The 27385-nt window shown below is 37.3% G+C and overlaps 1 protein-coding gene across 2 annotated transcripts in view; it reads right to left on the reverse strand.

Annotated features, from left to right (window-relative positions):
* STX17 (syntaxin 17) overlaps nt 1-27385 on the reverse strand; it is an 84385-nt gene that overhangs the window by 41015 nt on the left and 15985 nt on the right. For both annotated transcript variants that reach the window (XM_036739174.1, XM_036739173.1), the window contains exon 3: nt 20675-20740. In XM_036739174.1, the coding sequence (XP_036595069.1) occupies nt 20675-20740 (66 nt within the window). The remainder of the gene's footprint in view (nt 1-20674; nt 20741-27385) is intronic.

Genomic DNA, 27385 nt, shown 5'->3' on the forward strand with positions numbered 1-27385 from the left:
ATCAATACACAAACCCAGAAGAAGACAATGTTGAAACAGCTACAAGCAAAGCTTCAAAGAAAAACAATGTGAGTTGGACACAAGCCCAATAAGAATTCCTGGAAGGGCTGAAAAATGATTTAAAAAATCAAATAAGAGTGGTAGAAGAAAAACTGGGAAAAGAAATGAGAGCAATGCAAAAAAATTATGACCCAACCTACCTTTCCAGCCTTATTACACATGACTTCCTTCACTCTGCAGCCTAGTGAAACTGTCCTTATTGCTGTTCCTAACAAATTTAAGACTCCATGTTCCCTCCACCCCCAACTACTGGTGCCTTTCCTCTATAAAGTTACCTTGTATTTATTTTGTATAGATTTCACATATAGGCTTATTTATGTTCATGTCTCCAGCCACAGAATGTAAACTCATCGAAGGCAGGGACAGACTGCTTCATGTTTGTGTTTGTATCGCCAGGAACTAGTTAGCATAGTGCCCATCACACAGTTAAGTGCTTAATAAATGCTTGTTGATTGAAAAAAAAATTATGAAAAGAGAATCAACAGCTTGGAAAGGAGGGACAAAAATTGCTGAAGAAAATAACATCTTAAAAAACATGTTGGCCAAATGGTAAAAGAGGCACAAAGAAGAAAATAATACTTTAAAAAGCAGAATTGGCCAAATGAAAAAGGAGGTACAAAAGTTCATTGAAGAAAGTAATTCCTTAAAAATTAGAATTGGGCAAGTAGAAACTAATGACTCCATGAGACATCAAGAAACAATAAAACAAAGTCAAAAGGATGAAAAAAAAAAACAGAAGAAAGTGTGCAATATCTCACTTGAAAAACAACTGACCTGGAAAATAAATGGAGGAGAGATAATATAAGAATACCTGAAAGCCATGAACAGAGAAAGAGCCTAGACACCATCTATAATTCAAAGAAATTATAAAGGAAAACTGCCCAGCAATACTAGAACAAGAGGTAAGATAGAAATTGAAAGAATACACCAAGCACCTCCTGATAGAGATCTCAAAATGAAAACTCCCAAGAATATTATACCCAAATTCCAGAGTTCCCAGGTCAAGTAGAAAATACTTCAAGCAGCACAGAAAGAAGCCATTCAAATACCATGGAGCCACTGTCAGGAATACACAAGATTTAGCAGCTACTACACCAAAGGAGAGGAAGATTTGGAATATGATATTCCAGAAGGCAAAGAAGCTAGGATTACAACCAAGCAAAACTGAGTATAACCTTTCAAGGGGAAAAAATGGGTATTTAATGAAATAGAGGACTTTCAAACACAAGATTCAAGAGAAGCATAAAAATATAAATATGAAAGAGAAATCATAAGGGCGTCAATACAGTTAAACTGTTTACATTCCTATATGGGAAAATGATACATATAACTCGTAAGAACTTTATCATTATTAGAGCAGTTACATCTCTACAAAGGGCATGGGTACGAGTTTGTTATGTTGGGATGATCTCAAAAGAAAAATAGAATGCTGAGAAAGAAGAATATAGGGGGGAAAGTGGGAAGGGATAGGAAGAATAAGGAAAATTATCTCACACAAAAGAGGTGTGCAGGAAAGAGTTTTTACAATGGAGGCAAATGGGGCGGGGTGAAGTACACAGCACTTGAACCTCACCCTCATATGAACTGGTTCAAAAAAGGAAGAATGCACGCGCGCACACACACACACACACATATACATATGTATATATATATATAGTTATATGCATGCATGTATGTATAGTCCAGAGTAACAGAAAAGGAAATAGAATACTTAAATTACCCTGTCTCAGGAAAAGAAATTGAACAACCCATATATATATAAAGTCCCTAAGAAAAATATCCCCATAAAGAACAATTCCAATATTATATATACTATTTGAAAAAAATACTTAAAAAGGATTCCTACCAGATTCCTTTTACAACACAAATATAGCTTTGATACCTAAACCAGGAAGAGCAAAAATAGAGAAGGAAAACTATAGACCAATTTCTCTAATGAATATCAGTGCAAAACTTTTCAATAAAATACTAATAAGGAGATACTAACAACAATACTAACTAATATTAACAGCAATATATTACAAAGATCATATACAATGACCAGGTGGATTTACACCAGGAATGCAGGGCTTGTTCAATACTAAGAAAACTATAAGCATAACTGACTATATCAATAACTAAAACAACAAAAATCATATTAGTATCTCAATAGCTGTAAGAAAGCTTTTGACAAAATATAACATATATTTCTGTTAAAAACACTAGGGAGCATAGGAATAAATGGAGCTTTCCTTAAAATTATAAGTAGTATCTATCTAAAACCATCACCAAGCATTGATCTGTAATAGGGATAAATTAGAAGTTTTCCAGTAAGATCAGGTGTGAAGCAAGAACGTCCATTACACCATTATTATTCAATGTTATGTTAGAAATGTTAGCTATAGCAACGAGACAAGAAAAAAAACTGAAGGAATAAGAATAGTCAATGAAGAAATAAAACTATCACTCTTTGTAGATGATATGATGATACACTTAGAGAATCAACTAAAAAAACCAGTAGAAACAATTAACAATGTTAGCAATGTTGCAGGATACAATAAATCACAAGCATTTCTATATATTACCAAGAAAACCCAGCAGGAAGAGATAGAAAGAGAAATTTCTTTGAAAATAACTTCAAATGTTATAAAGTACTTGGCAGCCAACCTGCTAAGACAAACATGGAAACTATATGAACACAATTACAAAACACTTTTCACACAAGGACATCTCATCTAAAAACTAGAGAAATATTAATTGCTCATGGGTAGGCAGAGCCAATATGATAAAAATGACAATTTTATCTAAATTAATTTACTTACTCAGTGCCATGCCAATCAAACTACCAAGTATCTTGATATCTTTTATAGAGCTAGAAAAAATAACAACAAAATGCATCTGGAAGAACAAAAGGTCAAGAATATCAAGGAGATCAAAAAAATGTGAAAGAAGGTGGCCTAGCAGCACTAGATTATATGAAATTAAAAAGGTTTTACACAAATCAAATTAATGCAGCCAAAATTAGAAGGAAAATAGGAAACTGGGAAAAAAATTTTCGCAGTAAGTTTCTCTGATAAAGGCTTCATTTCTCAAATATATAGGGAACTGAGCCACATTAATAAAAATACAAGCAATTCTTCAATTGATAAATGGTCAAAGTATATGAACAGGTAGTTTTTAGAAGAAGAATCATAGCTATCAATGGTCACATGAAGAAATGTTCTACATCACTATTGATTAGAGAATTTATATTAAAACCACTCTGACTTCATACCTATCAGATTCAATAACAACGGAAAAGGAAAATGATGAATGCTAGAGGGGATCTGGAAAAATTGGGACTCTAATGCACACTGTTGGTGGAGTTGTGAACTGGTCCAACCATTCTGGAGAACAATTTGGAAACAAAGGGCTATAAAATCGTGCATACCCTGTGACCTAGCAATACCACCACTATGTCTGTATCCCAAAGATATCAAAGGAAAAGGAAAAGGACCTATGTGTAACAAAAATATTTAGAGCAGCTCTTTTGTGGTGGTAAGGAATTAGAAACTGAGGGGATGCCCAACAACTGGGAAATGGCTCAACAAGTTGTGGTATATGATTGTGGTAGAATAACAATGTACGACAAGAAATGATGAGCAGGATAGTTTCAGAAAAAATCTGGGAAGATCTATCTGAACTGATATGAAGTAAAATGAGTAGAAAACAGGAGAACACTACACAGTAACACTGATATAGTAAGGGTGATCAACTGTGAAAGATTTAGCTTACTCTGATCAAGACAATGGTCCAAGACAATTCCTAAGGACTTATGATGAAAAATGCTATCCACCTCCAGAGAGAGAACTGATGTACTCTGAATGTAGACTGAATCATAATTTTTCACTTTATTTAATTTTCTTGCTTTTGGGGGTTTTGTTTTGCAATGTAGCTAATATGGAAATATATTTTCCATGATTTCACATGTATAACTGATATAATATTGCTTGTCTTCTCAATGGGTTGGGGCATGGCAGGAGGGAGGAAGAAAATTTGGAACTCAATTTTTTTTTAAAAAGTAATGTTATGAAAATAAAGAAAAAGAAAAATATTATATAATGTCATCTGAAAATATAAATATTTAGAGAATTTTGTCATCAATAGGGAGTCTTCGTTTTGGACCTTACACCAGATCCATGACAACACTCATAGACACTTCTGGCAAATATCTCTCTTGGGATCAAAAATCAGGCGATCACTAAACAAAGGTACTTCTGCAGTCATTTCTATTATATAATCTTGTATATTATTCTGATGCAATGATGAGATATACTTGGTCTAAAAAGAGCCAACACAAGGGGGCATTCATCTATATTGCATCAAATGCTTTCTTAAAACCAATAAACAACAAATACAGCACATGAATACCTCACAACTAGCTGCATGACCATGAAGATGTCGTTTCCCTGTAGAACAATCAATCTGTAGGGATTTGTAGATAGTTTTACAGAAAAAAAAAGTATTATTGTTGTTCACACTATGTTTTTCATCAGTGAATTTTAGGTGGCATTACATACATTAATTAGTTTTCAGGATACTCCAGTACTATTTGAGTCAATTTTTAAGATGGAGCAAATGAGTCACAAAGAGGTTATGAGACTTCCTCAACACACACAAGAATAGAATCTAAAACTCTCAACCCCCTCTGCTAAATCATGAGACATTCTTTAGCCTTCAGAGGCAAAATCCTAAAGTAAAGAAAACTGCTTGCCCACTTATAAATAGGTCACATGCTGATGTCCTTTTAAAACCAAAGACAATTCTTGCTTTTGAAGGTAAACAAAAATTCTTATAAACCAGATCCTGCCTTGTGCTTCTCTACCAAATGTTTAGTATTCATTACATTTTCTACACAGCATCTTGTCCACTATGGGTGCTTAATAAAATTTATGGCTTTAGGAATGTTACAAGTTTTCTCCATGTGCAAAAAGGGCAATTTAAGAAATAACATAAAATTATTTTGAATAATTATAGGAATGGATAAGCCTAGTACATCATCCTATCCTCAAGAAAGATGGACCACATTTAATCCACTCTATAGAAGGAACTGTAATAATCTTATGAGAATCCTATTTTACTAGCTAACATGCCTCGAAGTAAATAAATTCTTATATCTGTATAACCTCTGCTGCTGCTTAAGTCCATCTTTTATTATATATTTAACACATACAGAAAATATCCTTATCCTTCTCTAAATAAACCCTTCTTACTGACCATTATTAGGCCATAATTCTTCTTCTCCCACCTCACGGTGGAAATTCATAAGACTATTAAAACTGAAAAAGACCTTAGAAACTTCAGAAGCCATCTAGTCTAACCTTCTTATTTTAGATATGTGGAAACTGAGGCCAAGGGAGTTTAAGTTACTTGACCGTAAGTCTAAGAGGTGGGATTTGAACCCACATCCTCTGACTCCAGAGCCAATGGTCTTTCCACCATGCTATGCTGCTTTTTAACCAACCCTCTCATTTTACAAAGGGGGAAATTGATGTCCAAAGAGAATGAAAATGTCTTTCCAAGGTCAACAATGATGTCGGAATTGCAAAATCTAATGACCTTTTCTCAATCGTCACCCTTCTTGACCTCTCTACAGCCTCTGACTCTGCTGATAGCTCTCTTCTGGATAACTTCTCCTCTCCAAGTTTTAATAACACTGCTTTCTCCTGGTTTTCCTTCTACTTATTTGATTGCACCTCCTGAGTCTCTGTTGCTACACCTTCATCCAGGTCACGCCCACTAATCAAAGGTGCCTGTCCCCTAAAAGTTCTATCCTGGCTCCTATTCTCTTCTCCCTCTACTACCTAGCTTGGTAGTCTCATCAGATCTCATGGATTCAATTATCACCTTTATGCAAATAGTTCCCAAATCTATATTATCAAATTCTATCCTTTCTCCTGAGCGCCAGGCCCATATCACCTACTGCCTTTTGTTTATCTGCAACTCAACATGTCCAAAACAGAACTCACCTTTCATTCTCAAACTTCCTCCCCCTTCCAAACTTCCCTATTACCATTATGGGCACCACCATCTTCCCAGTCATCCAGGCTTACAACCTTTATGTAGACCCTAACTCTATTTTCAAATGCACTCCATAGATCCAATCTGTTGTCAGGTTCTGTTGATTTTATCTTCACAGTACCTTCTGAATACATTTTCTTCTCTCTCCTCATCCTGGTATAGGCTACTCTCATCACTTCAGGCATGGAGTACTGCAATAGTTTTCTGATTGGGCTCCATGGTTTCAAGTCTCCCCCCACTCTAGTCCATTCTTCACTCAGCTTCCAAAGGGATTTTTCTAAAGCACAGGTCTGACCGTGTTTCACTCCTTCCCCACCCCCTACCCTTCATCCATAAACTCTGGTGGCTCCCTATTATTTCTAGGATCAAATATAAAATCCTATGTCACTTAAAACCCCCTTTGTCTACCTGCCTTCTTATCTATGGTCACACACTTTACATTCCTCCACATACTCTACAATCAATGATGTTCCTAGCATAACACACTCCATCTCCCAACTATGTGCCTTTTTATTCCCTTGGCTTCAAGATTCAGCTCAGGTGGCCCTTTCTGGTCCCATCTATTGTTAGGGATGACCTTCCATCTACTCTATCTTACATAAACAGAATTGTTTACATGCTGTCTTCCCCATTAGAATGTGAGCTCCTTGAGGGCAGGCACTGTTTCTACCTTTCTTTGTAATCTCAGAGGTAACATTTATAAAACATTTAGCACAATGTCTGGCACACAGGAGGTGTCTAATGAATACCTGTTTCCTTCTTTTTCCCTTCCCTTCCCAGAACTTAGCACAGTGTCTGACATATATTAAGTTTTAATAAATGCCTGCCGACTGATTTACTGACTGAAGTGATTTACCCCAAGCCACAAGACCAGTCAATGGCAGAGCCAAGACTAGAACTATGTATGAGTGTCTTTGCTCTCAGTTCAATGTTTGTTGCTGGGCATCTTTTACCACAGGGTAGACTTTCTAAGCCTGCTTCTTTAGTTCTCCAGAGACCCCCTAAATTCTCTCACCCTTCATATGGTATGGATGTCAGAAATGAATATAATAATGTAACAAGTTAAAAACCCACATTCATATGGCTCTTTAAGGACTGCAAAGAACTTTTCTCATGATAATCTGGGAAATAGGTAGAGAAAGACTATGAAATGGAACAAGTGAACTTTATAGACTCATAAGCTTAGAGGATGTGGAGCTAGAAGGGACCTTGGAGGTCACTGAATCTAACCCTGTCATTTTACAGATGAGAAAACTGAAGAGAGATAACTTGTGTAAGATTAAGACAATATAAGTCAGGCAGTAAGCATGTATTAAGTACCTAGCATGGACTGCCCCATGTTAAGCACTGGGGATAAAAGAAAGGCAAAACAGTCACTGCTCTCAAGGTCCCACAATGTAATGTGGGATGACAACATGAAAACAACTAGGTGCAACACAATATATACAGGATAGACTGGAAATAATCAACAGAAAGATGGCACTAGTGTAAAGGGGATAAGGAAAGGCTTCTTGTCGAAGGTGGAGTTTTCACTGGGATAAATTTGAAATCTTATATTTGGTTTAAAAAAAGTACTTCATAAGTACAAGATGGGGGTGGGAGAGCCATGGTTAGATTGTAGTTTGTCTGAAAAAGATCTGGAGAGGTTTGGAGGATTGTGAACTGAATATGAATCAACAGGATGACATGGCAGCCCAAAAAGTTAATGCAATCTTGGGCTATATTGAGAGGCACAGCTTCCAGGAATAAAGAGATGTTATCTCTGTATTCTGCCCTGGTCAGGCAACATCTGGACTATTTCAGGCTTGGACACCACATTTAGAAAGGACATTGATAAGCAGGAAGGCAACTAGGATGGTTAAATGCTTTGAATCTATACCATATGAAGAGCAGTTGCATGAATGGGAGCAGTTTTAGCCTGAAAAGAGAAGGCTCAGGGAAGACAATACCTTCAAATATTTGAAGGGCTCTCATGCAGAGCAGCATTAGATTCAGTACTGTTTATCACTAGAGGAAGGAACTAGGAGCTATGGGTGGAAGTTGCAGAAACAAATTTAGTTTTGATATAAGGGGAAAAAACCTCCTAATAGCTTTAACGAAAGCTACTCAAAAGAGGAATGGACTGACTTAGGAGATAGTGGGCTATCACTGGAGGTAGGTCTTCCAGCAAAAAACAGATGCAAACTTGAAGGATGTTTTGTTTTGGGGCATAGGTTCAAATAGATGACCGCTGAAGTACTTCCAACTCTGAGATTCTATGATTTTGTAAGAACATCTCCAAATCTAGCTAGATTGTCTTTAAGACAATATCTAGAAAATTGCCAAAAGAAATACCCAAGTATGACCAGGAAAGCATACTGTACTGTCAATCAAAGGGTTTAAAGGTCAGCAAATCAAACCCTCCAAACTCTAAGATTTTCTGTGTGCCATTTCAGACAGAGAAATATCAGACATAGGAAATGGTGAAAGAATCTTTTCCAGTGGGATAGTACAGATACTTATTTCACAGCTTTGGCGTGAATCAATGCCTATTAAGCAGCAGCAGCAGCACAATATAAAAAAATGACTAAATAAAAAAGGAATAGAACCAAAAGGAAGGTAGGGGGGACATGGGGTTAATCTAATCCTCTAGGAACATATCTTCCCAAAAGATTATACAAACAAATGGCAAATTAGTGAGAGAAGAGTACAATCATAGGGATAAATGGATAATATATCATGAAGCCTGTTTAAAACAAATGAAAGAATTACCAACTTTAAGAAGGTAGGAATTAAGAGCCCAAACCCTGTTAAATCTAGTCAATTGAGAGTTAATGAAGGTTCAAAGATGAACTCATTTTTTCTTTCCAAAACTAACTCTCCTTCCCAAGTGCCCTATTTTTGTTAAGAGGAACACCATTTTTTCCCTTTCATATCTCCTCTCTCTTCCCCCTTTAATACATCTTTTCATATACTGCCAGATTAATTTTCTTTATGCACTATATTCAACCGCAAATAAAATCATGGGACCAAAGCTTAGCCAGGCTCCTCTAGCTAGTACTACTCTGATACCTCATCATGGTGTGGAGGCGATCTTGGGTTTTTGAAAGCTATGCTAGTGAAACACAAGCTTTGACAGACCCTATTAAGTTAGAAAGGTTTTAATCATGGGCCCAGTGACTGTATGTGCATTGTTCAAAGTCCAGCCTAGTTTAATTTGAAGAAGTTTATTGCCAGCATGGAATAAAGGGTGATACGTTTTTAGGCCACCAAAACCCTTAAAGACTATATACTAAATTTTAAGGAGAGTGACTCACTGAAGGGAGTAAGTACAAAAAATTATGGAGCCTTAAGTATTGAAGAAATGTACATGGCTCTGGTCATTTCATCCCTTTAATGGTTCTCTATTACCTACTAAATAAAGTTCAGAATCCTTAACAGATCACTCAATTCCCTCTGTAATTTGACCTCGCTCAGCATATATGCTAGCCCAGTGGTGCAGACTCAAAAAGACATACAGTTGGTAAGCATACATAAGAATCCCTGCCAGTAGTACTTCAACTAAGAATATCACATATTACATGTAGTTTTATGTTCTATTGTATTTTTTGTTTGTTATAAAATAAGAACATATGGATTATTATTTATGTTCTCTTGTATTTTTATTTTGTTAAATATCCCTAATTACATTTTAGTCTGTTTCAGGCTATAGGCCAAGGTGTGTGACACCTCTGCTCTAGCCAAATATGACTATTAACTGCTCCCCATACTCAACCTCAAATTTTGTTTTCATGCCTTTTCTCGCTGTTCCCTGTACTGAGAATTCCCTCTTCTTTTTCACACTGCTGAACTTTTATTCATCCTTTAAAACTCAAATGAAATACTTCTTCTATGAAAACTTTCATAATTCCCTCAGATGATAATGATCTTTTCATCTTTGGATCTCATAAAGTATTGTGCTTATACCTTTCTTACACATTTCTCACAGGCAAGTGTTTATAATTGAAAAAAATACATGTGTGATTTCTGTTTAGTGCACTCTGAAGTCTATGATAATAAGAAACATGGCTTAACCAAACTACATATCTCAGCCAGCACCTAGAGTGCTAGTGTTATGGACACATTGGGTATTTAATGAACACTCACTGTGAAGGAAAGCCAAATAGACCCCTTTGCAAGTTTCCAAACTACCTACTAAATGGTCCTTTAGGGATGCCCTCTGGAGAAAGGATGAAAGCATACATTTAAAGACACAGTCTCTCATAGGCCTATACTCTTCCAAGAAACAAAGAAAGAGAAAAAGAATATATATGTACAAAACTATTTATGGTAGCTTTTTTCATGGTATCCAAAATTTGGAAACTAAGAGGGTATCCTCCTTTTGGGGACTGGCAAAACTGTATTCTATGAATGGAATGGAAAATTACTAGACAATTTCAGAGAAAATTATGCAGGAAGAAATGAGCAGAACTAGAACAATTTATACAATGATTACAACGTTATAAAGAAAAACAACTTTGAATGACTTTGGAACTTTGATCAAATTAATAATAAACTAGGAGTCCCCTAGACTGTAAGATTCCTGCAGTCAGAGACTGTTGTTTGCCTCTTTTTTGAGTCCCTAGCACTTAGCACTGTGTCTGGCACATAGTAGTGTTTAATAAATATTGAATGACTGATGAAACAGACCACTTACCTCTTGACTCTTAAAGGTGAGGAGCTTAAAAAGCAGAAAGATATATACAATATTCAGACATGGCTAATGTGGGGATTTGTTTTGCTGGGTTATGCAGATAGGTATAGAGGAATTTGTTTTTAAATTTAAGTTGGGGGAAGAGGGATTGAGAGGGACAAATTAATTTTTTAAAATACTTGTTACTTGAAATTGTTTTTAAATTAAAAGAAAAAAAAGAAAAATAAACATAGTTCCTGGAAATGCAGGATAATGTTCTCTCCAGAGAAAATAAAGCTTAGTCTATGGATAATCCAGGAGAACTATCTGAATTGTATCTTCTTAATATCAAGATTTATACAGTCCCTATATGAATATTGTGCCAGTAAAAGAGAAGGTATTCAATGGCTAAATGAATGAAGGAACCCAAGAATTAAAAATGTTTTTAATTTATATAATCTCTTGCCATTATCTTAATATCTTACCCTAGCTGGCTGAGAAGGAAGTTAGTGAGAAGCTATAATCTGGAAGTGCTACACAAAGCAACATGCCTTCAAGTCAACATTAGCTAAAATTTAGGAGGTCCCAATCATTTAATAAATTTATTAAATGCCTTCTAGGTACTGTGCCAAACATTAGGGATACAAAGAATAGTGAAAACAGTCCCCCAAACAATCTTTGTCCTCAAGGATAAAACAACTATGTACAAACAGGATATATAAAAGATAAAACTGGAGATGATCTCAGACAGAAGGCACTATTATTAAGCAGGACCAGGGAAGGCTTCTGTAATGCCAGTCTACACTAAAAACAATTTGAATAAATTCTACTAGCCACCAACACAGGGCTTTTAAAAAAATTATCTTATTACAGATGACAAATGTCAGGATCATTTCAACAGCATTAAAGTGTTATAAGTTTTCTTAAATTTCATTTAACTTATAAAGAATAAAAGATAAGAATTTATACATATCTATACTTAATTATATTTCTATAATCATCAAAAAGCAATTATTCTGTGTTAATTGAAATTTCTGGAAAATAGCTAATTATGTACCTAGGGATTAAATGTAGAGTGGCTATGCATATATTTGTCTAAAACCTGCAGTGGATGCCCTGGGTCGATATTGACTTATGGATTCCTAATGTACTTTTAAAACACATAATTTTGAGAGCTAAGCGTCCCGTGGAGAACATTTGGTATCACAATAATTAATCTGATTTCTTTTTGCAGACAAACAACGCAAGTCTGTCAGTAAATGTTTAAACAGTTTAGAGCAAACACATTCTAGATATCATGTAATTTATTAGTGAGAGTTCCAGAGTCCTAAGTATTTAATTAAAACAAAGATCTAGACAATGTTTTACTTGTATCACGGTAAAATACTTATTCTAGTGCACTAACATCAGCATAACAACACTTTCACTTGTCTTTTAAACATCAGAAAGCAGAAGACATCATGCAAATAAGAATCGTTAGTTCAATCACAAAAATAAAGAACAGATACTGCCGCTTATCCGATATTCATTTAACGAATATTATATATCAACTATGTATTTGAAACAGAGTACTTACAACTAACAATGTAAACTTAAGAGTTACAAGTTCCATTCACAAAGTCTCAGTGATACTCTTAAGATGACAGATTTTTATTCATGTTAGCCATATAGGAACATTTTGAAGTGACCCAGAATGCCGTTTCTCATTGTATTGTAGTATGTCTTTTTGTATGCCATGAAGAACAATCACAGTTTCTGACACCCATTCAGAGGATGTCTAATTAGCTGGTGATGAAAGACTAGCATTCAGGAGAAAAACTGGGACTGGATGAGCTAATGAGGTCATCATGAGAGAGTGCAGAGAGAAAAAGGAGACCCAGGACAGGGTCATCCCACAGTTAGGGTGCATAATACGGATGATGATTCAGGACATGAGAATAAAAAGGAGCAGTCAGGAAGAAAGGAGAAGAATCACCCGAGTTTAGGCCCATCATCTGTTACCTGGACTACTGCAATCCATCTAACTGGTCTACCAGTCTTCAGTCTCCCTCCACATAACTGCTAAATATATATTCCTAAGGCACAGTTCTGAGCAAGTCCCTCTTACTCAATAAACCTTTAGGATCAGATATGAATTTCTGTTTGTTTTCTAAAGTCCTTTATAACTTGGCTCCAAATTACCTTTCCAAATCTGCTATTCATTACTCCTTTTCCTGTATTTTGTAATCCACCCAGAATGATCTCCTTGCTTTTCCTCACGCACAGCACTCTATCTCCTATCTCCATATCTTTTTGGTCATGGCTTTCAGGTAGTCCAATAATTCTTTTGCTCCCCATTACAAATTTGACTAGTCAATCAAAATAAATTTCTACTTTCGCTATGTCCAAAAAAACTTTGTCTCATCCTGCATTCTGAGTCCTTCATCTCCCTATCAAGAGTTGGTGAGCATGTTTCATCATTAGTCCTCTGGAATGGTGGTTGGTCAATACACTGATAAAGGGCTCAGCATAATAGTATTCCATTACATTTACATATTATAACTGATTCATCCATTCCCCAATTTATGAGCATCCCCTCAGATTCTCATTCTCTGACACCTGAAAAAGAGCTCTAAATATTTCTGTACCTCCTTAGTTTGCTTTGCTCAGCATTAATCCCTCCTTGAACCTGCCGTCTCTTTAATCCTCCCTCACTCCATTACCCTTACGCTATTTTCCTGTTGAAACTACTTCTGTACTCAACTGTGTATGTATTCTTTGTCTTTTTGACCAGTGTTGATGTGAGTATATTTCAAGTATCTGCCACTCCCCTTCTTGTCTCCTCCTAGTTTGTACAGATGTGTACTTAAATGCAAGATAATTTCTCCTACCCTTCCTTTTCCTTCTTGCCCATCTCCCCTACCGCCCACTGTCTTTTTCTTCCATTCTCTTTCTGTTCTTTTCTTAAGATCATCAAGATAAAGCAGAACCACTCTTAGGCTTTGTTTAATTGGACTCCCTGTATGAGCCCTGATGATGATAAGGTTCAGAGGGGATATAGGCATCATTTCCCTATATTGGAATGTAAGCAGTTAATCCTTATCTAGTTCTTTATCATTGTTTATTCATGTTTACCTTTTTATGTTTCTCTTCACTCTTGTGTTTGAACTTCAAAGTTTCTCTGCAGCTCTGATCTTTTTATCAGCAATGCTTGGAAGTCCCTTATTTCATTAAGGGTCCATTTCTCCCCTGTAGCATTATACTCAATTTTGCTGAGTAAGTTATTCTTGGCTCTAAGTCATATCCTTTGACTTCTAGAATAATGTATTTCAAGTTCTTTGTTCCAAAAGTGGCTGCTAAATATATATAACCTGGAAACTCTGGATTTTGGCTATAATGTTACCAGGGAGGTTTTTTTTCCTCTCCTTGATCTGTTTTCCATGTCAATTGTTTTTGCTATGAGATACCTTTATATTTTCCTCTCAGTCTGTCAACTTTGCTTTCAATATTTCTCATTACCTCAGAAAATCACTGGCTTCTATTTGGTCGTTCCACTTATGCCAACTTTTAGTTCTTTTCCATTTTCCTCCTCAAGTGCTCTCATTTCATTTATTAAAAATTTTTTTAACTCTTTTTATAAACTCTTGCCTCATTTTTTCTAGGAATTCTAGTTGAATTTTTGCCTGATCTTTATATTTCTCCAAAGCTTTGCAAGTAGATGTTTTGGAGCCATTCTTCTTTTGGGTTTGGCAAGCTACCTTGCCACCATAATAGCTCTTTATGATGTGATTTTTTTTACTTGCTCATTCTTTTAGACTTGATGTTAGGTCTGAGCTCTTTAGCATTTCTGGAGGGAAGGTCTGCGTTCGGCCTGCTGCTGCTTTCTTGGGGTGTGGAGTGTTGTGTTATTCTAGTATCTCACGGACCTCTAGGCTGTCAGTGCCCATAAAGAGGTTTGATTTATGGCAAGGTCTTACTGTTGCCCTCCTGGTCTGAGATCTGCAAGTTCCTGACCTGGTTTGGGTCTAAGGAAGAGCAGACTGCTGCTGGACTTGAACCCTGTCAGCCGGCTGGAAAGTCTGGAAAGTTCCCCCTTGGTCTGGAATTTATGCCTTGGTTATTCCCCTGCAGGCTGGGCTAGATGTTGGAAGTAAGACAGTGCTCTGAGCCTGGGGTTTGCCCCACAATGCTGCTGCTGCTGCTTGCTTCTGAACTTCTTCCTTTTTCCATACACTGCTCAGACTCTCCCCTATTCTGCACAAGTTTCCATTTCAGTATGCACTGGATCTGTGACTTGGAATTGGGTAGCAGGAGACAAAGCTGCTAATCTGCACCTGTCCCCATTGCTCTGCCCCTCATGGGTCTAAGATCTCCTGTTCTGCTGATGCACAGCCTCTCCCTGGGTATGGCAATGCTCAGGAGGGGTGTGCTCCTGACTGGACACTAGTCCCAGTGTCCGCAGGCCTCTCTCCCTGCCTCCCTATGCCAAGATACACTAGACAAATGATTTGATGTGGCTGTTTCTAGATTTCCCCATTAGGATTCAGTCTGGTATATTATTTAAATCTGTTTGGAGTCTGTGGAGTGGAATTTACCACATTGCTCCCTACCACTTAGCCATCTTGGCTCTGCTTTGATCAGCGATTCTTATTTTTCCTTGATCTGTTTTGGAGGTCAGTTTTTTTTTTTTATTATGGGATATCTTGCATTTTTCTCTATTTTTTCAATCTTTTAACTTTTAAAAAATATTTCTTGTTGACTCAAGGAGGCATCAACTTCTTTTTGGTCTAATCTAACAGGAGTCTGTTTCTTGGGAAAGCTTCTGTACCCATCGTGCTAAGTTGTTAATTCTCTTTTTAAGTCTTCCAAAGCTCTCACTTCTTTTCCAATTCCTCTAGTGTCCGATATAAATTATAATGTTATAAACACTTTTTTTTAAATGCCACCTTAATTTATTTTAGGAATTCTAACTAATCATGTGGCCAAGCTATGTTTTGCTTTGAAGATTTTTTAGTTATTTTCCTCTTTGGGGTTCGTGTGTTGAGCATCCATGGCATCATGATAGCGCTTTAACTTTTTTAACTTACTCATTTTACTAGCCTTTCTCTCCAGATAGGGACTACAGATATAGGACCAGGCTCTGTTAGGGCTTTTCCGATAGGGTTGTCATAGCATTGTACGATCCTGGCTTGTCTTACTGAGGTCCTGCTGCACCTACATTCTTCAGTGCTATACTTGTCATTGATCACAGGAATCCTGGCTTGTGCTAGAGAGCTGCAAACTTTCAGGGGGCCCTAAGAGGGTCTGATCAAGGGTGGAATCTGATTACTTGCCTCCTGGTCTTTCTAGGCTCTAAACCTCAGTTTAGGTCCGCGCAACACAGCTGCAGATTCGCCCTAAGTGCAACTCCAGTAGACAGCTGTAGGCCCCAGTCTTTGTCAGCTGTGACGATTAAAAATGTTGGGGGGGGGGAGTGGAATAAGTTTCTGGGTAATTTAACAATAAAGCCAGCAGGTTATTAGTAAAAGGATGGTCATTTGGCCATCTCTTTTTGACCAAAGACAATCACAGTGGTGGGATCACAGTTTATATACTCTTCCCAAAGAGTAGGTGTTCAGTAAGGGGCTGAGAGCAATGTTATCGTAAATAGCCTTGGGCTATCTAGACAAAAGGATCTGTCTCTAACCAAGCTTGCTAGAACACTACGGCACTCCCGCCTTAGATTAAATTCCTTGTAAGATTAGGTGGAGTCTGACCAAGGTGAGGAGTGTTAATTCAATCTCATTATCAGTAATGTCTTTCAAGAGACTGAACTTTTTCAAATCTGAAATTAGGAAGGGGAGTGCTCTGAATCTCCTCAAGATATTGGTTATTAATAATCATTTCTCTCACAGCTAGATGGAAGGCTCAGTAGGTTCAGGGTGACTCCTGACTGTTTACCTCTTTGATTCTGGGGGAGGGGGGACTACTAAGTCTGAAATCTACTTTGGTATAAAAAATCCAAGATAGCAAGGGTAGCATGGGCAGATAATTTTTTTTTTCTGTATAAAAGATCTAAAGGGTTTTTTTTGGTGGACTTCAAGGTAAATAGAAATCAATAGTATAACATAACCCCCCCCAAAAATTGATCCTAAGTTATAATAAGAAAAGGATATGTATACTAAATGAGAGAAGTTTGAGTTCAGAACACATTTGAGTATTGTGTTCAGTTTTAGAAGCATTTGAGGAAAAATGTTGAGAATATAGTTTCCATACAGAGAAGGGTCAACCAATCAGGCAACCAGCATGCATTAGGCACCAACTATGTGCCAGGCACTGTGCTAAGCACTGGGGATACAAATACAAGGACATGAATTTGGGTGGCACTAGTGCTCTTGATAGAAATAAAGAAATTCATAAGAAGGGTGAGTTTGGTGGGAAATGTGAGTTCTGTTCCTTCTTGGTACCTCACCTATGATATTCTCACAATGGGATGTTAGCTGGAAGTTGAAGGAAGAGAGAGATACCAAGAGACAGGGATGACGAGGAAAAGAATTCTAGGCATGGGGGAGAGCCTGTGACGATGCCTAGAGTTGGGACAGAAACGTTTTGTGTAAAGAACAATGAGGAGACTAGTGTTACTGTATAACAGAGTACATGTGGGGAGCGAGCTATAGAGAGAATGGAAAACGAGGAGTGGTTATGGAGAACTTCAAAAACCAAATAAGAGATTTTATATTTAGTCCTGGAGGTAATAGGGAGACACTGGAGTTTATTGAACCGGTGCGGGGGAGAGGTGATGTTGTCAGAGCTGCACTTTGGAAAGGTCAGTTCGACAGCTGAGTGGAGGATGGACTACAACAGGGAGAGACTTGGGCAGGGAAACCAACCAGAAGACTACTTTAAGAAATTATCTGGGCATGAAGTGATAAGAGCTAGCACTAGGGTGGTGCTACGGTAGTGGACTCATGCCAGTACAATGTCAGAGAACAGAAGGGAGAGTATACGATGGATGCTATGAAGGTAAAACTGGCAGGACTTCACGACAGATTACATATGGGGGGTGAGAGAGTAAGGAGTCAACTAAGACCCACTATGTGTGAGCCTGAGGGACTGGAAGGATGATGATGGTGCTGTAGATAGTAATATGAAAATCAGGAAGAGGGGAGGACTTTGGGGGAAAGATAAGGAATTCAGTTTGGGGCAAGTTTAGTTTAAGATAAGCAGCTGGAGACTGAGAGAGAGGGTGGGGCTGGATAAGTAGATCTGGGAATCAGCTGTATAGAGATAACTGAACAGGGTATGCATGAGATCACCAAGTGATGTAGTATACAGAGAAAAAAAGAGAGTGCTGGTTAGAAGCTTGGGGGACACTCACAGTTAGTGGATGAAGATCCAGCAAAGGAGACTGAAGAGGAATGATCAGGCAGGTAGGAGGAAAACCAGGAGACAGTCATGTTATGAAAACCTAGAGATACGAAAGTATCAAGGAGAAGAGGGTGTTCTACAGTGAGGTCTAGAAGGTTGAAAATTGAGAAAATCCTCACTAAACTTGGTAAAGGCAATGGAAGCACTGATTATAGATGAACTTGGCTACAAAAGGAAAAAGAGATACAGGATGAGAGCCAGCAGAGATGGGCAGATTAAGTGAGCGTTTTTTGAGGAAGGAGATGCAGGCCTATTTGTAGGAAGTAGGTAAGCAAGCAGTAGACAGAGAGAGACTGAAGATGAGTGAGAGGATGATCAAGGGGGCAATGTGAAAAAGAACATGGGACAGAATGGGATTGTTCTAGAGCAGGATTAGGAGAAGGGCCAGCGATAAGGGGGGAGATAGTGGCGGAAAACTGAGTGATGTGGGATGAGGAGAAGGTATTAATAATATAAAGAGGCTCTTTGTAGCATGGCCTCCATTTCTTCAGTAAAGTGTGAGGTGATATTTTCAGCTGAGAAGGCCAGAGGAAGGAAGGACGAAAAAGTTTGGAAAAGGCACTGGGGTGTGTAGGAAATGAACCTATTAGGGAGGTGTGAAAGGACTGTAACTATGTAAACAAATCTGTAATAGAGCCAATGACACAGTTTGATGATTTTCTCCAACGTGTTCAACAGCACATGAGCAGGAATGAAGGCAGTAGATGATGGGAATAATGCAAGATGAGACTTGGCAATGCAAGACTGGTGATAGGATAAGGGGACAAGGGATTCAAGAGAAGAGAATGGTGTATAGTTGAACTATGGCTCATCAAGGGGTCAAGACATGTATATCCAGTGCAGGGGTGATGGCCTGGAAAAGAACTGAGGGATGAGAAACCATAGTAAGGACAAAGAACAGGGTTTGTGGTTGCAAGGAAAGGAGAGAAGTAGAACGATTAAATAAGAAAATTTAAGAGTTCACAGACATGGAGGTGGAACACTTGTTTGTATATACCTATGTGGCATGGTGAGAATGTGCCACAAGCAAACTATATGTGCTTAGCCCAGTAAAAAAAAAAAAAAAAGACTTCATTATCTTAGATATGTTAGTTGTCTTCAAGTGTTTGAAGGGCTATCATGTGGAAGGAGGATTAAATTCATTCTACTCGGCAGAATCAAGAAAACAATATATATGATGACTACAATAATAATAATAGCTTTCATATAGCACTTCAGAGTTTGCAAAATGCTTCACATACATTAACTCACAACCACCCAGAAAGCTGCCGTGCTATCATTATCTCCATTTTACAGATGATGAAACAGAGCCACAAAGAGATTAGGTGACTTGCCCAGGGTAATGTGTGAGATAGGATTCATACTGAGGCTTTCCTTACTCCAAGTACTGCTCTCTATGCTTGCTGCCTCAACAATGTAAATGAAGATGATAGAAAATGTATATTACAAACTTACAAGGAATAAGTTTGGCTCCAAAGAAGAGATATGAGAAAACATTCCCCTTTACTCCTTTGTAGAGGGGGTGAGTTCTTATGTGTATAATACTGCATACACTGTCAGATTTCTTTTTTTGATGTACTGATTGGTTTTGTGGATTTCTTTTCTCTTTTGTTTTTTTTTTTAAGTTACTTGTTATAAGGAATGGCTTTCTGGGAGGGGAGAAGGATGAAATGTGAGGGGAAATTTTTTAAAAAAGAAGATATCAACAAAAATTTATTTGAAAAAATTCATTCTGTGAGACACAGTTCTGACAATGGTCAATATAGAATTTGTTTTGCTTGAATATGCATATTTGTTACAAAGGTTTTTTTCCCCTTTTTTCTTTTTCCCCAGTGGAGGAAGGAAAAATAAATGCTTGCTGATTGGGAAAAAAAATAAGTTAAAAAAATTAATTCTCCTTGACCTCAGAGGGCAAAAGTAGGAGCAGTAGATGGAAGCTGATGGGAAAACTTCTCATTTTAGAGCTATCCAGAAGAGGAACAGAATTCCTTGGGAAACAGAGTTCCTTCTTGCTAGGTATCCTCCCGTGAGCACTGGATGATCACTTGCTGAGGATGCCATGGAAGAGATTCCTATTTAAGTCTGGTTGGGTTAGATGGATTCAGAGGTCCAGTCCCAAACCATGAGGCAGGCTATGAATTTGTATTTATATCTAGAAACATGTATTATTTTAGATGTTTTCTAAGAGAAATCTCATCAAACCAAAAACATGAAAATTATTCCAAGACCTTTATAGGGATCAACTGATGAATTAAATAGGCATTTATTGAGAAATAAAAGATTCTCATACCTTCAAAATTTTAAGCAATATAAATGACATCTTCCGATAGTACAAAGGTATGACTATGACAAAGGGAGCTCACTGTTTGCTAATACTGACGTAATAAATTTTCCATTTTATAAATCACAGACTTTGTGAGAAATAACTTTGACCAAAGGACTAGCTTCATAGTTATGTGATTCTTATATTCACTTCAGCAAAAAAAAAAAAAATTTTTATTTTTTGTAGATTTAGCAGATACAATTTAATATCCTTACCTGAACTGTTCGTCCTGCGTGGATATGCTCTTCGTGTAACCGGTCCCAGAGTCTGCATCGCTGATACTACACAAGAAAAAAAAATACAAAAAAAAAAACCTATGCAATTTTTCATGTTTAGGAACTGAATAACCTGACTCAAGAAATTCCTTCAGGTTCTGAAATTTTCAGTAATAATTTCCTTCTTTAAGATGATTTTTTTTCTCTTAAAAACAACTAGGGCACGGCTTTAGGCCTTTGCTACGCTTGGGTCAGAGGTCCTCCACCCTATTCCAGAAGCAAATTGAGTTATTTCCTCAGTTTATTACAATTACTAGTGCTCTTGGGACAGGACACATTTCTCTAGGAGTAGAGAAGTGAAGTGGCAGCTACAGGCTACAATTCCTTCCTTGTTTGAGATCTAGGTGAGCTTTGAGGAAGGGAGATAGGGCAGAGGAACTGACTAATGCAGAACTAAAAGAGATCTTAGAGTCATCTAATCCTAAGCTCCTAGGTACAGGTAAGTTACAAAACAAACTAGCAAAGCGTAACTGTCCTGAGTGACGTCTTCCTCAATCCCGCTTGAATCTCACGCTTTCTCTCTGTTGATTATTTTCAATTGATCCTATATTTAGCTTGTTTATGCGTAGTTATTTATATGTCATTTCCCCCAGTAGACTGTGAGCTCAAGTGCGGGGATTATTTTCTACCTTTCCTTGTGTCTCCAGTGCCCAGTACTGTACTAAGGGAGCATTTAATAAACGTTTAGAGCCCGACTGCCAGTCAGTTAAGGTATTATTCCAGTGTGCACAGATAAATTCGTCAACAGTCTTTCTAGGACACATACATAAGAGATAAACTGCTGTACCATGGAGAATAACCATACACTTTTAGTGAACTGAAGGAATCGTTTATCTGTCCTCCCTGTTAAGAGCCTACACACAGGAAGTTACCGACTTACAAAGGCTCTGTGTTCCAAAAGTTCAAGTTTGGAACTTGGAATTATTTTTCCCCAAGAAAAAATTTCTGAATGGTGCTTAGGTTCCCAGGCTAGCCCATAAAAGTCTATTTAATCCACAATGTTGCTGAAATAGCACATATTTACAATGAAAACGATAAACAATATCATTGCAATATTAGTAATTGAACAAAACAGAAAAACAAATCAAGTGGAACAAGAAACAAAGTTGGCACTTGATCCTGAAATGATGGAGAAAGTCAGGAAATCATGTAGACCTTGTCCAACATAGAGTTATGCAGCCAGAACTCATCTGGGCCCTGTTAGTCAGGGGCCTTTTTATGTAACAGGTATAGATTCACTAACAAATGCATCTTGGTGTCAATATCAGGCCCCAACAACCACCTCCAACAAATACTTTTTTTGTAGAATGCATGTACTTTATTTTGTTTTTAATTTTTTTACCTAAGTTTAAACACCAAAAAAGTACATTTTACATGTGCAGTCAGAAATACAAAAAGGACCATATATAGGAAATTGTCCATCTCTATTTCATACTGCTTTTATTATTTTTTTAAGTATACAGGAAATTCCATATATTACTTTCAAAACTGTCCCCTTTCTACTCTGATCAATACAATGATTCGAGACAATTCCAAAAGACCCATGATGAAAAATGCCGTCCACCCCCAGAGAGAGAACTGATGAATTCAGAGTGTAAGCTGAAGTATAATTTTTTTTTACTTTTTCTTTAATTTTTTAACATGGCTAATATGGAAATATGTTTTACATGATTTCATATATATAATTGATATATTGCTTGCCGTCTCAGTGGATGGGGGAGGGGCTGAAAGGAGACAAAGTTTGGAATTCAAAATTTTAAAAAAAAATGTGAAAATAAATATTTTTTAAAAAGATTTAAAAAACTGTCCCCCTTGTCTGTACTTCCTTCAGAACTTTATTCTGTTCTCTTCTGTGCATTTTTGAGTGTTTCAATGGCCCACTTTTTGGGAGGCAGCACTATTGCTAAGCCCTCTCATTCCTTACTTCCCCAACTGACTGAGAAAGGGGGGAGAAAACCCAAAAAACTTGTAACAACATAATCAAGAAAGCCTAGCTCTTGAGTTAATGTATTTCTATATTAAACACTGTATGTGTGTGCCTGAATGTGTGTGTGTATGTATGTTTAACTGTTTTAAGTAAAAGTGAGGTTCACCTTACACTTGTTCCTCCAACCCTTCCTCCATGTTTATATACTCTCTTTTTGATTAGCTCTGATTATTAGAAAGTTCTTTCTTATACTGAACCAAATTGTGCCTCCCGTCCAACAATCAGTCCAGTTCTTTTCTGTAGCTCTTCCTCTCCTAGTGTGTGAGTGTGTGTGTGTGTGTGTGTATACACATACAGGCAAAACAGAGATTAGACATTAAATACATAAATATATAAAGTCTAATATCGTATATATAATGTCATGAGTGTGTGTGTGTTTGCTCTCTTTTTAAACTGTTAGCTCTTCAAATATTCAAAGATAGCATTATGCTATTTTGTTGTTTTCACTTTCTTTTCTGGTAGAACCTCAGTTCATTCTAGGCTTCAGACTCCTTGAGTTTATTCTTGTGTGCTACATTAGTTTCTTTGCTTTTAAATTTTTATTGTTGGTTATATGAGCCTGCTTCCATCTTTTGAACATGTCCTTTTAAAATCCAAGCTTATCACAGATCTGCCATTGCAACTACATGGGTCTTTTAAGAATATGTCCTTTTCTTACTAAGATAATATTTTTTATTGTGTTGTCAGAATTTCACTTGAAAACCTACCATTTTCCTCAATCATGTTTCTTTTTAGCATCTCAGGCCATATTGTGCCTATCTTTTCTCTGAACTGTATGAAATTGGCTTGTCTAAAGTATGCCTACTTACTCATTCTCTTCCTTGGCAATTACTAACTAAAACATGGTACAGTCATTTTTTCTCTAAGGCTCTGTTTCTACTTCACCAACTTACTCTTTCTTTACTATTGATCAAAATTAGATCCAGAGTAACGAATCACCTTCTTCTTTCTTTTACTTTCTGAAAGACAAAATTATCAGCTGAGAAGAAATTATTTCATAAATTCTTGCCTGGATAAGTTAATTTTAATATATATTATGGTATGTAATGTAAGCTAATGGTGAAGATCCTATGATACAGAGCTCCAGGTGTTCACAGTACATCGCTTTCTTGTTTTCTACAGCTATAGGGTGATTTAACTAAAACTTTCCCCCAATTTTCTCTGTATTTCTTTTTTTGAAGAGTAAAATCAGGTGGCTGACATTCAATATAATAAATATTCTATCTTTTGACACTTGGCTTTCTCCAAAAATGTGTTCTTTTGAAAGTAAGTCATTGTCTTACTTCTAGGGTCCTTGATATTTTCTCTTTGCCCACAGTGAATTATACTCTAGTTAAACTTCTATATGCATGTATGGATACATACACACACATATATAAAACATATCTTTTAGAATGTGCTGTTTAATTCTATACAGATGGAAAATCATAATCCATTAAATAATTAAACTGAATGATAATTAAATCTGAAGACCTATTATGTATAAAGCACTGTATTAGATGAAGACCAGAAACCATCTCAGGAAACAGATCACATGACCAGGGACATGAAATAAAGGAGTCAAGTATTATATGCTAGCATTGAAACTAGGTACTTGCTTTGAAAGTAAATGTATACAGTGCATGTGCTATAATTATCTGGAGACTTTCTGCAATTTCACAAATACTGGAACAGAATAATAAAGCAAAGCAAACTTCATGCAAAAGGCTGAAAGATTTAGCACAAAAGGAATTGAGAGAATGAGGAACTGGGGGACTATAAGAGGAAAAGACATAAAGCAGGAAAATAGCATTAAATATAAAGGGAAAGAAAGGTTTGAAAAGCTATTCTTCTTGTTCAGAGTCTGCTTTCCACAACACCTCCCAAGGTTTCTTTCCCTAGTCCTGTGCCTTAAACCATGTACCCTTTCCAATTACATTTCTTTTATATCCCCAATCAGTTTTCTCCAGAGGTCTTTTGTATCCATCTTTTCTAAAATTCTGTGCACCTCCTTAACTTCTTTCTTGTTTATTTTGAGCTTAGATTTATCAAGTTCAGAGAGGGGGAGGTTGAGGCCTCCTATTAGTATAGTTTCGCTGTCTATTTCTTCCTGTAACTCCCTTAACTTCTCCTCTAAGAATCTGTATGCTATACCACTTGGTGCATATGTGAAGTAATAATATTACTTCATTGTCTATGGTGTATTTTAGCAGGATATAGTTTCCTTATCTCTTTTAATTAGATTTATCTTTGCTTTTGCTTTGTCTGAGATTAGGAGTGCTATCCCTGCTTTTTTTTCACTTCAGCTGAAGCATAATAGATTCTACTCCAGGCTTTTACCTTTACCCTGTGTGTATCCCTCTGTTTCAAATATTTGTTGCAAACCAAATATTGTAGAATTATGATTTTTAATCTATTCTGCTATCTGCCTCCATTTTATGGGAGAGTTCATCCCATTCACATTCATAGTTATGATTACTATCTGTGTCTTTTTCTCCATCTTATTTCCCTCCCGTTTATGCTTTTATTTCTCCCTTCTCCCTTCCACTTCTCAAAAGAGTTTTGCTTTTGACCACTGTGTCCCTCAAATTTCCCTCCCTATGACACCCCTCCCTTATCTTACCATTTTCTCCTTGCTACTTCTCTCCCTTCTAACCACTCTCTCCCCCCTTTTCTTTCCCCTTTCCTCACCTACTGTCTATAGGACAAGTTTGATTTCTATACTTTTCAGAGTATGTTATTCCTTCCTTGAACCAAACCCGATGAGAGTAAAGCTCAAACACTGCTCTTCTCCCTCCCATTACTATAATATGCTTTTGTGCCTCTTCATGCGATATAATTTACCCTCTTCTACCTCCTCACCTCATCTCCCAGAACACTTTTTTTATCATCATGTTAATTTATACTCACACCCTCTGACTATGAGTATTCACTTTAATTGTCATAATAACTATACTATTCTCAAGATAGACAGACATATATATAAAACAAATATAAAAGATGTAACTAATCAGCCTTATTGATTAACTAGCATTTTTCCCCTTGTTTACCTTTTTATGTCTCTCTTGAGTTTGTATTTGGAGATCAAATCTTCCATCGAGCTCTGGCCTTTTCATCAGGAAGGTCTGGAATTCCCTTATTTCATTGAATATCCACCTCCTTGCCTGAAAAATTATGCTCAATTTTGCTGAGTAGTTGATCCTTGATTGTAGTCCAAGAAACTTTGCCTTTTGGAACGTGATATTCCAATCCCTCCAATGTTTTAATGTAGAAGCTGCAAGGTTCTACGTGATCCCAACTGCAGTTCCACCATATTTGAATTGCTTCTTTCTGGCTGCTTGTAGTATTTTCTCCTTAACCTGATAATTCTGGAATTTGGCTACAATATTCCTTGGGTTTTCCAATTTGGGATCTCTTTCAGGGGGTGATCTCTCTGATTCTAAGACCTCAGAGCAGCTTTCCTTAGTGATTTCTTGGAAGATACTGTCCAGGATGCTTTTTTCATCATGGCTTTCAGGTAGACCAACAATTCTTAGATTGTCTCTCCTGGATCTGTTTTCCAGGTCAGTTGTTTTTCCAATGAGATATTTCACGTTTTCTTCTATTTTTTCATTCTTTAGATTTCGTTTGACTGATTCTTGATGCCTCATAGAGTCATTAGCTTCTACTTGCCCAATTCTAATTTTTAATGAATTATTTTCTTCATTTAGCTTCTGTACTTCCTTTTCCATTTGGCTAATTTTACTTTTCAAGGAGTCATTTTCTCTAATTAGGTTCTGTACCTCTTTAACCATTTCACCAATTTTACTTTTTAAAGATTTGTTCTCATCAGTGAATTTTTTTCCCCATTTTTTCTTTTACCTCTCTAATTTGGCTTTTAAAATCCTCTTTGAGCTCTTCCAGGAATGCCTTTTGGGCTTGAGACCAGTTCATATTCCTTTTTGAGGTTTCAGATGTAGGTATAGTGTCAATGCTGTCTTCTGAATTGGTATTTTGATCTTCCCTGTCTCCACAATAAGAATCAATGGTCCTTGTTTTTCTGGATTGCATCTTCATGGTGGTTGCCTTTTTCCTGGCTTTTTAAGTGGATCTCTGCTTCTGGGGCCCAGGGGACTCTGTCCCAAACTTCTTGTGTTGGGAGCTAGGCGCCTGGTTACTGGCTTTGTGTGCTGCGGCCTCTGGTTTTGTTAGCTGGAGTCTATATAATGCTGCTCCTCTCCTGGTGCTAAGCTGAAGCTGGCTGGTGTGTGCCAAGGACTGAGGCCCAGTGATATCTTTCTGAATTTCCTCCGGAGTTAGAGAGTGAGGTGTGGGGGAGGGGTGGTTTAGCTCCTGAAAGTCTCTTCTTCTGCTAGGGCTGGGCTATAGTACCGGTGGTCTCAGCCTTCTGCACTGGTGTCTGCTAATTCCCCGGCTGTGCAAAGGCAGCCTGGGGTCCTGGTGATGGCGCTTGCTGGCTCCACCCCCCTGGGGCAAATGAACTCCCACTGGTCTGCTAAGGTGGGGCTTGCTGGGATGCCTCCCTTCTTGCACTGGTCTCCTTCCGTCACCTCAAGAAGGGGTCTCCTTAGCCTCCTGAGCTAAACTGAACCCTCACTTCTGGCTCCTCTATTCCAGGTTTTCTCCTAGGGTAGTGTTTTCTGGTTATTCAAAGGAGGGATAAGAGCCATTTTACCTGGTCATCA

This window comes from Trichosurus vulpecula, chromosome 9 (assembly GCF_011100635.1).
Source record: "Trichosurus vulpecula isolate mTriVul1 chromosome 9, mTriVul1.pri, whole genome shotgun sequence".
Classification (NCBI taxonomy): Eukaryota; Metazoa; Chordata; class Mammalia; order Diprotodontia; family Phalangeridae; genus Trichosurus; species Trichosurus vulpecula.